Source organism: Nicotiana sylvestris, chromosome 9, assembly GCF_000393655.2.
Source record: "Nicotiana sylvestris chromosome 9, ASM39365v2, whole genome shotgun sequence".
Classification (NCBI taxonomy): Eukaryota; Viridiplantae; Streptophyta; class Magnoliopsida; order Solanales; family Solanaceae; genus Nicotiana; species Nicotiana sylvestris.
The window spans coordinates 32447759-32460634 of NC_091065.1; the positions used below are offsets into that span (position 1 = coordinate 32447759).

At 36.2% G+C, this 12876-nt stretch overlaps 1 protein-coding gene across 3 annotated transcripts; it reads right to left on the reverse strand.

Annotated features, from left to right (window-relative positions):
• Positions 1 to 6732: 6732 nt before the first annotated feature.
• Positions 6733 to 8908, reverse strand: LOC104230696 (probable E3 ubiquitin-protein ligase RHC1A). 3 transcript variants are annotated; one of them, XM_070156118.1, is made up of 3 exons: positions 8632 to 8908; positions 8338 to 8426; positions 6733 to 7838 (listed from the first exon to the last, which is right to left on the reverse strand). In XM_070156118.1, the coding sequence occupies exon 3, from the start codon at positions 7817 to 7819 to the stop codon at positions 6923 to 6925; it is 897 nt and encodes a 298-aa protein (XP_070012219.1). In that variant the 5' UTR covers positions 7820 to 7838; positions 8338 to 8426; positions 8632 to 8908; the 3' UTR covers positions 6733 to 6922. The 3 variants fall into 3 exon arrangements, with proteins under 3 accessions (XP_070012219.1, XP_009781863.1, XP_009781861.1); XM_009783561.2 differs by lacking the exon at positions 8338 to 8426 and having other exon boundaries at positions 8632 to 8907; XM_009783559.2 differs by lacking the exon at positions 8338 to 8426 and having other exon boundaries at positions 6733 to 7883; positions 8632 to 8906.
• Positions 8909 to 12876: the final 3968 nt, after the last annotated feature.

Here is a 12876-nt window from a genome sequence, read left to right on the forward strand (position 1 = left end):
TACGTGAATGGTTGGTTTGGTTTTGGAGTAAATTGGAACACTTGGTTCCTTGGATGGAAGTTTAAGTTATAAGAGTTAATCAAGGCTTGACTTTTATGTAAATGACATCAAAATGGTATCTATAGACAATCAAAATGGTGATTTGATTGTCTATAGATTCATATGGTGATTTTGGACTTATGCGTATGTCCGACTTTGGGTTTGGAGGCTCCTAGGTTAATTTGGCTTTAATTGTCGAAAGTTTGAAATTTGAAGGTTTGAAAAGTTCATAGGTTTGACCGGATTTGACTTACGATGATATCGTGTTGGATTATTGTTTCGGGACTTGGAATATGTTTGTTATGGTATTTGGTATTTATGTGCAAATTTTGGTTTCATTCTGAGTTGGTTTGATAGGAGTCAGACGTTTAGTTGGAAGTTAGAGGCTTATTAACTTAAGAGAAGTTCAATTGATGCTTTGATCATCGATTCGTAGATGTGTCGGTCATGCATGTGTTTTGACACATTGGATAGGTCCGGGTAGCATTTACGGACTTTTTGGTATAATTGATAGGGGTTTTAGGTGGTTCGGGTGAGTTTCGGACCAAAAGGAGCTTTGTTGGATAGCTAAACAATGTTGTTATCTGGTCTTCGTTACGATCATAATGTAGGTCTCGCAATCGTGGAGGCTTAATTGGAAAGATGTTTTTTCTTCTTCATGTTTGCCACACAGGGGTCGCGTTCACGATGGGTGAGGCATCTTGGCCTTTACGTTCGTGACGTCGCATCGCAATCATGTAGAGTGGGGCAGGCTGGGTTTGGTCAAGTTTTTGCCCTTCGCATTCCCAGGAAGGCCACCGCGTTCGCGTAGGCAAATGGAATTTTGTGCATCGTGTTCGCTGGCTGTGGTCCGCGTTCGTGAACAGTTATTTCTGGAAGTATGATTTTTTTTGCTTCACGAACGCGAGGCAATGACTGCATTCATAAAGGGTATCACTAAGCAGACTTATAAGTTGTGTAAATTCCGAGATTTAAACTCATTATTTCAAATTTTGGGCCCTAGACTTGGAGGGGCAATTTTTGAAGAGGATTTTGCACACAAAGCAAAATGATAAGTGATTTGTACTTATTTTTTAAATTGATAGAGCACATGAATAAGGTGGCAGACTTTAAAGTCTTAGCAAGGTCTTTGAGCACTTCAAGGTTCCTCTCGGACAATTTAAAGTGGGCTCCAAGAAGCAAACTTTTTCAAAAGTCACTCTTGAAGAATGTGAGTGTATAGAGAAATTTGGAGGGGTTGTAAGCACTTTTACCATATCTCAGTTAATAAATGCTCAAAACAATGCTACAACTGACATAAGGCAATTGAAAGCAAGGAATGCTATCCTAGAGACTCGGTTAAGTCAGCTGCAAGAGAAACCTTGTACCAGTCGCTCTCAAAGAATGGATTATTACATGTAGATTATGAGATTTGAAAAAGAAATTTGGGGTTTTAACTATAGTTTTGCATAGTAAACTTGCTATCATGCTCCTCTATTTTTGCAATTTCTCTACTTATATGACTATGTGAGCTATTATTCATGTTAGAAATCACGTCTAGGCTATGTGCTAACTTGTTTGCGACATGATAGGGATATTCTTGATATATTGAGTTGTTTGCCTTAACTGTAGTCATATTCTCAGTCATGATATTACATCTGTGTAGTATATCTCTATCTATATGCATTCTCTATATGTTATCTCACTTGTTGTTGATGCTCTTATATGTGCTACACGGTTTGAGCTAAGTACTGTAGATGTGAACATTTGAGACTTGAGCGGTTGATGACTGATCTTAGGCCAAACGATTTGATACTGATAGTGAGGTGACGTATATGTTAGGCCCCACATTGGGATGATTGGTATTGATTATGAGATGATGTATGTCCCGTGCCCCATATTGCGATAAGTGATATTGATCGTTGACTTAGATCAGATAAGCACTTTGGCAAGGACCGGCCACTCAGAAGTCAGGTAATTACTTGTGGGTGCAGGAACATGGGTCATATACGTGCTTGGTGAGAGACTTGTGTGAGGCGCCCACACAATGTTGAGCATTGTTATGTATGTTGATTGATGGGCATTTGTGTCAGGCACTATACATGTGCTGAGATTTGATATACTTGATGATTTAACTGTAATATTGTTAATTTTGGTATGTATACTTGTCATGCATGTACTAGATTGTGTTCTTCCCTCATGCTTATTGGTACTTGGTGTCTTTATTTGATGGGTTGAACTTGAAAACACAATTAAATTGATAAAACCATGTTTAGGTGTTTTTTTGTTGAAGAATTTATGCCTAAACTATTATTCTTGAAAACTTATTTCTTTTCATAGTGTGAGAATGTTGAATTTAATATTAGTTGAGCTAATTTTTTTGTTGTTGTTATTTTTCATTATCTTTGATTATTGCCTGTTGAAATTGAAATTGAACTTGCCAAGCTCGCCACTGCTTTCAGCCGAGGTTATGCTTGTTACTTATTGAGTACATGGGGTCAGTAGTACTCATACTACACTATATACTTTATGTGTAGATCCAGGTGCTGCTTAGAGAGGTGATTGCTAGGGAATGACACATGTATCATCTTTGGGAGTTTTCGAGGTAGCTGATGTTCCGTTCGCGTGCCTTGAAGTCCCTTTTCTCTTAGTTTATGTTATTAGTGTTCTATCTTTCAGGTAATTCTGCATTTTGGGATCAGACTCTGTTTTTAATTTTGTAGTGCTTATGTTCTCGTCGAGACCAAATCACGAGATAGTTTTAGTTATATTATGCCTATTGACTTCAGTTATTTATGATTATTCCGATGTTGAGACTATTTAATACTGTTATTTAAGTTTGTTTCTACTTATTTATTTATGGCTTAACTAGCAAGCAGTGTTAGGCATCTTCAAGGCTCCGATGGGATTTTTGGATCGTGACATTAATAAACAAATCAACCTGGACCCATATGGAAAAAATCCAATTCTAAGGTCAAATCAAGTTAACCCATAATCCCATGAGTCTAAGTATGTAATTAGTTTTCAAATTTAAGTCCAAATCAACGTTCAAAACTCAAAAACACACTATTAAGTTGTAGATAAAAAGTTCAAAGTTTACTCTCAAAATCCATATTTTATGAGTAGAAATTCATGAGGAATCAAGATATATAATCAAAAACAAGTAAGAATTACTTACTCTCAAGCTTGGGTGAAAATCTCCTAAACTATCGCCTCCTTCCGAAGTGTAGGTCTAAAAATTATGAAAATGAGCTAAATCACGATTTACGTGATCATACCTTGACAATCTGGTACCAAACCTATTATATGTAGGTTCATTATGTGTAATAGATGAACAATGTGCATGGAAGCTCCTCCAATACTTGCTGAAATGGCCAACCCAAAGTTGTAAAGTCCCATAGGCAACCATACCTAATCTGGGCATTAGTGTATTCTTCCGCATGTTACTGGCCCTTGTGGCTTGATGAACTATATGATTCATACCTTGTGCTATCCTCCGAAAGTATTAGATGCAAAGAGATTTTCATTCCATAGTGTAACTCTTCCCGTTTACTCCATACTGTACATGGATGTGGATAAAGTAACATAGGCTTATGAGCAGTCTTCTCTTTGCATTTTTTAGAGAATAGTGGTTATACCTATAGGGAATGGGTATCAAAGATACTAATACCACCCTAATAGTTTTGGCCAAAACATATAGCCAAACCTCTTCCAAAGTACCTGCAAAATCTAGAAACATGTTAGAGAAAAAAATCCTTCCTTCTCTCCTCCCTAAGGATTTGAGTTGGAAATGTCATGTGATATCCTTCCCCTATAGCTTGCATCATTCCTCCATAATACATTCTCCTCCTCCTCTTAGCTAGTATGATCTCCCCTTACTCTTCATATCATCCATCTCCTTCATCAATTAGCATTTGACTTGGCAATTCTTACCCTGAAATAGGGTATTTGAAGTTTGTCATTATTCAATATCTTCCTCCTTTGTATGTCCAGTTCCCAAAATTAATTCATATGTTGCATATGTTGTGAGTCCAATGTCAATTTAGCTAGATGATCAGCTAACTTGTTACCTTTCCTCAATACATGGACTACCTGAAATACACCCCTAGACAATAATGGTTTGATTTCATCAACCTGATTGGCTATGCTCCAAGATGGTTCCCAAACTTCATCCAACACATTCTTCGTAAGTAAAGAATCGGTTTCAGTTATGCATGGAGGAAATTTCATTTGAGTTATGTACCTTAGAGCCTCTAGAATAGCATGTGCCTCAGTTATATTGTTTGTTGCATCCTCCACTGCATCTGTCTGAGCATAAATCAGATCTCCTATTTCATCCCATATGCAAAAACTATGTGAAGCTCTTTCACTGTCCCCTCTACATGCCCACTCAATATTGTATTTGTCATGTCCCAAACCTTGGGAGACGTGGTTGGCACCCGGTGCCGCACTGGCCCGAGCGAACCGTTCGGGAACATTTTTTTCTTTGTAACTATAATGGGCCAACACGGACACAAGTCGTAATGTATAACTACAAGTGAGCAACACTAATCAATTAACTATTGTTCTTAAAATATGAATACATATGGGTCGTCAAGGCCTCTGACATACTGTACCAAATGAACATCTGTCTACAAAGCCTCTAAGATTATTTGATATCAAATAGGACAAGGTACCGGCCTACCCATAAGTTTGTAGCAAACTCTAACACGATGACTTATAGACTCGACTGCACTCCGAATGAGGTGGAGTCTTACCGATCCTTCGCTGAATGCTAATCTTAACTACTTTGAGGGCTCGTCAAATTGATTTTTCTATACCCGCTGGCATGAATCCAGCATCCCCAATAAAAGGACGTCAGTACGAATAATGTACTGAGTATGTAAGACATATAGATCAGTATATAAAGAACATGGAAGAAACATGGAGTAAAGGACTCAACCTGTAAGTCTGGATAGCTCTCTAAATCATGAAATATTTATAATGTCATGCATATGCATATAAATGTCAAGTAATGCATAAGTCCGTACGTACATAACATCATCAAGACTCTGAAGGCATTCCATCATATCATATCGGCTAATGTGGGCAAATCATCAATGTATACCAGTTGATCAGGTGGTGGTGCGTACATAACGCCATAACCTTTCCCATATCCCATATACATATATATACATATATATACGCGTATATAACGCCATACTATTATTACGCCTCTGATGGCATCCCATCATATCATCTCGGCCACTATGGGCAAATCATCAACGTATACCAGCTGATCAGGTGGTGATGCGTATATAACGCCGTAATCTTTTCTCATATCCCATATACATATATATACATATATACGCGTATATAACATCGTCTGAGTCGTGGTTAAATGCATATGTATAAATGCATGAAATGCATATGAAATACGTTAATAAAATCTCTCGATACATCATAAGACCATTATACCTTTGGTTAATGTCATGAAATAATCTTTACCAACCTGCGTAGTTTTGAGATAGGGTTGAAGCAACTGAAGGTTCTTGCACCTTTTATGCTACTACTGGGTGAGGGTTTCTCTTGGGTGGAGGGATGGTTCTATTTCCTATAAATCTTGATGACGTAATAGTAAATAGGACCAATTTCCACTTCATTTGCAGTAACTCCTGGATTCTTGAAATTCGGCGATACTTAAAACAAAAGTGCGAACGCCGAAATGGTTGATTTCTTGTCAAAGTTACTGCATTTCTTTCAACTGAGTTCCATCCCCCCATAATTAATTGTTTAACACTAAGTTGATCGGTTATAGAAATTACATAAAGATACCCATAAACAAATGATAGATTAATATGATACACGGGGAATCAAGAACATAAGCATTTCTAGTATTTCTATGAATAGAGTCATTTATGAAAGTTGTGCATTTGCTCGTTTCATTCGTGTCGTATAGATCATGCCAAAAGAAAGAAGGGATATCCTTAACTGTAGTTTTGTTTTACAGGAATTAGACAATTGGGTTCGTCGCAAAAGCATATAACATAAATTTTCAGGATAGGCTTGAACCAGGGACAGCAAGAGGCACATCACTTGGATTTTTCTAAACATACTTTGAATGCTCTCAATGAGAAAGACCATCACCATGAAGCTTTATCGCAGCACACAAATTAATACAGAAGTTGCAACAACGAAAAAAATAGTCATTAACGCCCTTCCATTTTTTTTATAAACTCATTGATACCCTAATTTCAACGTACTCTAGTAGAGTATGAGATAACTGAACAAAATAACCAATGGATAGAAAAAATGATACTCCATCCACTCTGTATTGTGTGACAATATTTGAGTGAACACATAATCAAAATTTATTATATGTAAGGATGGAAGTAGTAAAATGGTTGCTGAAAGGTTGTTAATGGAGAAATGATCACAGCAGCATGCAAATTTTGATAGCTAAAATGAATTTAAATTCTTGAAAATAGAATTTCTTTAGAAAAGCCTTCAGCACTGAACTCAAGACATTCTATGTAAAGGAACATAGCTGCCTCATTCCTCAATATAGGTTGGGTCGAATAATTTATCCGTTTTTTCATTACAAGTTTTCGACCCGAACCATATCCGACCTGCCCGTTTGCCACTCCTTCTCTCAAAACAAACATATAGTCCACTACCGCATATGAAAAAGGTATACTATGTAAATGGAATGCAGAAGAAAAGCAAAGCCAGGAATGATGAAAGTAGCTTTTTCCAAGAGGGAGTCATCAGAAACACATGAAAAACTTCAAATGTACATTACAAGCATGTAAATACATAAGGCGTTTTTTTTTCTAAAATGAGAAATAGTAAGTTCAACCAGAGGCAGAACATTATGATCACAAAGAATGTGAAAATAAAACAGGTTACTTTTAGATAAACCTTGTTATTCAAATGGCCAGTTAGAGTAGCCCGAGTAATGATTGCATTGATGGCTGGTCTGTGAGCTGGTTTCAGCAGCTGGAGTACTAGGGGAACTAGAATGAGATGAGCCAAAACGCCAGAGGAACGACCATGGCCTCCGCCTTTCTTGATTCTGAGAACTGTCCTCCCTACCACTTAATCGCCAACTGCTGCTTCTACTTTGACTTCTGGAGCTTCGAGAAGAATGGTCATTGCCAGATCTTTGAGGTATCAGCTCCTGTCTACAAACAGGACATGAACTCCGCTGTTCTAGCCATGGAACTATACAATATGAGTGATATAAATGCTTGCAAGGCAATTTTATTGCCTGCGTCCCTAGTACAAATTTCTCTTTGCAAACAGGGCAGTGGGAATCCGATCTAATATCCTTTTTCAATATCTTGACTGTAGGCAGGGCATCAATTGAAGATCTTGAGGCAGGAGGAGCACCACTCTGATTGCTATTGACAATTTCTTCAAAGAATTCTTCCACTCCAGGACCAACAAAATAATCACCACCATTTTCTCGTCGGAAGCCAAGAGCCTCATTAAGAAACTCCACAACTCCACCATCCCCAGGCATCTGAACAGGCGTATCACCACTGAAAATCAGCAAGGGATTCCACAAATTTCTTTGTTCAGCACTCCCATCAGATCTCCCTCTCTCAGAAATATTACTTCTAGCAGAGATTTGTCGTCTTAAAAAGTTTGAGACAGATTCCATAAATCTCGGCCTCTGGTTCTGATAATCTGCACTACTACTCATTATGTCATCGAGCTCTTGAACAAAACTACCAAGGCAACTGGGGCAAACAGCATTAACGAGATTCACGGGTTGCCCACAACTATGACACCAGTGGGTGCAACTGTTACTTGACATGCTTACTCTGCTCACACTTCTGCGCAACAAAATGCCTCTTCTTGACAACTATCCTGACCCAAAACTAAATAACATAAAAGTTGTAGCTCATTAAGCTCCTCAAAGAAACTGAGCCACTTGAATAACTTATAGGTATCATCAGGCCAAATGTTATTGGTCAGAATGTTATTCAATTGGAACCAGAAAAGTCTTGAAAGAAGACATTCCATTTAGGACAACCAATATAAGTATCAAATGAAAGATCATCATAAATCCAAAATTAAATGTAAGAAACTTGACGGAAGAGAGAAAAATGCACTAATTATAATTAAAAACAACTACTCCATGTTGAGCCAAGAACAGAATAAAATCAAGAAATACGTGAATCATAACCACAGAGAAAAAGAGCTTTACCTAGTCTCTATGGATAGGTAGTTCAAGAAAAATTAGCACGCTCGGTGATAGAAGGAAATATTTAGCGTTTAAAAGGAGGATCAGACAGATAAAAGAAGATAAATGATAATTCTATCTATTGTTACCTCACAGTACAAGGATAAAAGGGAATAGCTAAATTCTGTTCAAAAGATGCCGAAGATCCAATTCCAAATTCTCCAATTTAAAGAACCATCTGATACCCAATAAAGAAATCCATTTAACCATCTAATGAAGAAATCCATAAACTCCATTGCAAAAGCAGTGTACCAATTTGCACAAAATCCAACTAAATGAACCATGAAAATAGAATTTCTAAAAAACTCAGATACAACAAATCTACTGGAAACAAAGTAGAAGATAAAACACTGTAAAATAAAGGCAAAGAACGAACAAATTACCTTTGATAAAAATGCAAAGTTTACAAGGTAAGAACGGATCCAGATTCAGGAAAACACACAATGCAGGTTATTCTCGGTGAAGGAGTGCGTTAGCAGAAAAGATGCAGTTTTTGAGAGTGAGTGTAATAGTGATGAGTTATTTATTTTATTATTGTTACCCTAAGCGGGACCGGAGAAGGTCCGAATAACAAGAGTGTACGGTAGACAGCCTTATCCTGCAATTTTTACAAAATACTATTTCAATGGCTTGAACTCGTGACCTCCGGACCACATGAAAGCAACTTTAGCAGTTTCACCAACGCTCCCCTTCAAAAATAATTTATTATCATTACACTCAACTATACTATAGAGTTGTGAGGAGCGTTGGAGAAATTTTATTTTGAGTGAGATATGGCATATAATACTTGAGTGAAGGTAGCGGTTTTTTGCCAAATGGCACCTGTGGGACCCGCAATAAATGAAAAAATAAAAAAAAATATTCCTTTTTTCCATTCACATTCATCGTTCCCCATATCCCTCCCTATACTTTAACGGCCCTCCCTTCCCCCTCCCCCCAAAAAACACTCTAAGTGACCGAAATCTATGGGGAAAAAAATAGTTACCAAAATATATATAGCATTTTTTTAAAAGACGCTATACTTTAACGGCCCTCCCTTCCCCCTCCCCCCAAAAAACACTCTAAGTGACCGAAATCTATGGGGAAAAAAATAGTTACCAAAATATATATAGCATTTTTTTAAAAGACGCTATACTTTAACGGCCGTGTAGTTAGTTAAGTATAGTGTTTTTGAAAAAGACGCTATATTTGAATTTAAAATAAGCGGAAAAATATAGCATCTTTTGTATAACGCCAAGCGTAGTTCAGTTAGGGAGGCAATGCTTAACCTCATGCAAAATAGGAGATATGACTTAGTCTCATGCAAAGAAAAGACAATGAGTGATAGCAGAGTATTTCTTATCCGGAGACATGTTTGCGTTTGACAATTTTGTCGTTATGAAAATAGTGATTTTGATATGTGTGTATTTGCGAATACTCCTGTTATGTTCATTGTGTCTACATCCAAAGAAAAATCGTAAGTTTTGCGGGGAAAGTTGGTCTGTGCTTTCGCCTTCTCGCTTTGCTTTTGCCTGGCTCTACTTTTTCCCTATATTGGAATCCTGTTCAAGTTATCCTGTGCAGCATCTGGCTGTTTGTAAAAAAAAAGTTTTCGAAAAATATGCGTACATTTGATGAATGTAGTTACTTAAAAACATACTAGTATGTTATATTTTGTAAATTAGATAGACCAATGACTTTGGCACTTTAGAGACATTGTGACTTCTCTACATTAGAATTTAGAGGGTCCTCCTCAAAATTCTGCCCTAGTTTAATAAGCGGTTCTTTGACTGTTCATCGAAATCGGTTGGACTTGCTTCAGAATTTTGAGGGTCCTCCTCAAAATTCTGCCCCAGTTTCTGACCATGGCAAAATAAAGATTTTATTAAGATGTGACCTAACCCATAGGGCTGCCTACGTATCCCCCCTTAAACGGAAATTTGGCCAATCGTAGTTCAGTTAAATCAGATGAAGAAATTTAAACAATCTAAACATAATATCTCTTGGCTGTGTCTGAATCGATAGGCTTTGACCAAATTTCTCCGTCCATTCCTGTGAGTATGAGTGTTGTTACACCCCGTAAGTTTAACAACCTTGATACCATTATATATATATGATATGGTATTTTGAGTGGAACATTTTGTAACAAAAAAAATGGTTTGAAACATATGATTTTAGATAATTATTAATATTACTACTTTCGTATATGTTTTAAATTATACACATAATATGAGAAAAGTTTATGAGCTTTTCTTTATTGCAAAGATATGAATTATTTTTTCATAAGAAAAGAAGGTTATCTTTTTAACATTTTAACAATTAAGCATACGAAATTTTTTTACTCTTTATATGAGATTAAAAAAATTAGAAGTTGAGAATATATATATATATATATATTTGCATGGATATTTTAATAAAATAATAGTGTAAGTATTTATTTTATATGGTACCACATGACCATGATAGTAAGTTATACAATGTGTATTAAAAATGAGTAGTATTTTACATAGTTTAAGATAATTCTTAATTACGTGAATATTTGGTTAATTGTGAATTTTTGGTGGAAGATTAACTACGTAATTAAAGAAATTGGTGAATAAAATTTGGATAAGTTTAAGTAAAGAAAGGTAGGGGTGGGCATCCGATGGTTCGATCGGTTATTATAAAAATACAATTCGGTTAATCGATTTTCGGTTTTGTAATATTAATAACCAAATCAAACCAAAGTATTTACGGTTCGGTACGGTTTTTTCAAAGTTCGGTTCGGTTATTTCCGGTTTATATTTTCGGTTTCAAACGGTTGTAGACTCGTAGGAACAACAAAGTCTGTCCTTATATAATTATGTACAATACAATGTCTAAAGACTCCTATAAATAATGTGTATTGTGGCAATTCATTCCCCTCACCAATTATAGCGTTTAGGCACAATGTAGTATGGAACACCAGAAAATTTTCAAATACCAAAATATTTGGCATACAACAGAAAGATATAGACATGAAGGTTCCTGTTCCCTTTGGCATACCAGAATGAGAAAACTACAGTTCCCTTTGGCATACCAGAATGAGAAAACGAAAGGAGCAATGCATATTGCATTGTGCTAGGGTAGTGGCAAAAACAGATAATAAACTGCTCAGCAGTGGCAAACTTGTCCAAAAACAGTTTAACATATGGCAAATCTAGCAACTACCAAAGTCCAAAATAAGTCTAAAAATACCATCACCAAACAACAAAACAGTGGCAAACTAGTCACAACCCATAAGCCATAAAATAAGTCTAGAAAATGATACTTAAAGTCTAACATACGGAATCACTGGATGAGGATTGAGACATTTCTTAATATGCTTCACTAAGCACATGGTGACAACATACTTTGGATGACAATTACAAACTCGACCACAATGAAGACACTTTGCTTTGCGGACTTGTTCATTTGCTTCAACTAGCTCACAATGTTCCCAAATAGGTGATCTAGCTTTAGGACCACGAGGCATAGTTGAACCTACAAAAAAAAAGATCACAAGTTAATAAAATATTTTTAATTATAAATAACAAAAGAATACCATAAGCAAATTCTTAAACTTACCACTTGTTCAAACTATGCATCAACAATGCTAGTATCTCTTTTAATAATGCAAGTTTCTCTTCTGTTCGTTTCCATATCTAAATATAATTTGATAACGTGTGTCATATAAACTTACAAAGTAAACTAATTTTTACTAAAACACTCATAAAATGGAAAATCTTACCAAGTTCAATTTGCTCAAGAAACTCCAAATCTTCTTCAACATTAATAGGAGTATCGTCACATCTAAACCAATCTTGAACACAAACAAGACTTTGCATCAACCGAGGAGTCAATGAACTCCTAAATGAATCAAGGATGCGGCCACTGGTGCTAAATGCACATTCCGATACAACACTTGAAATTGGAATAACTAATACATCACGAGCTAGCTCAGATAGAACAGGAAATCGAGGCGCATTAATTTTTCGCCAATCTAAGATTTTAAAGTCATCAGAATCATCAGAAAATGGCTCTTGTCCTTCACCAATATTTCTTTCCAACTCATATTTAGCACCTACACTTTCAGAGTCTTCCTTTTGCCTTTTCAACAATTGCTTTGTTCTCACATTCACACTAGATAAATCGGATGTGTCATCAGATGAAGTAGATTTAGATGGAAATGATTGAAGACAACATCCTTTGGAATATTTTTTTTGATACTCCCCAAACAAAGAATTCAAATTAGCATCCACTTCGGCAATTAATTTCTTCCCTGGTTCCTTCCCAAACATTTCCTCAAGTGCAAAACCCACATAATCAAATTTTTTATGAGGGTCTAATACAAAAGCAATGAAAATCATTTTATTCATCTTTTGAGGTTCACCCCAATATTTTTTAAACTTCTCTTTCATCTTCTCTGCCATCTTTCTCAAATTAGTATTATCACTAGCTAAACAAGTTTTCAAATGACTATCAAGCTCACATATATCCTTAAAATGACAATTAGAAGTGACATAACATGAGCCTGAAACTTTTTCGGTGAGCTCGTGAAATCTTTCAAGAAACTTTATCACATTTCTCACATTCACCCAATCATCACATACAAATGGATCTACAAGATTCCCATCCTCACAAACATGTGT

What these genes read in the sequence shown, in the direction of transcription:
- LOC104230696 (XM_070156118.1), bottom strand. Translation starts at nt 7,819, where the DNA reads ATGTCAAGTAACAGTTGCACCCACTGGTGTCATAGTTGTGGGCAACCC.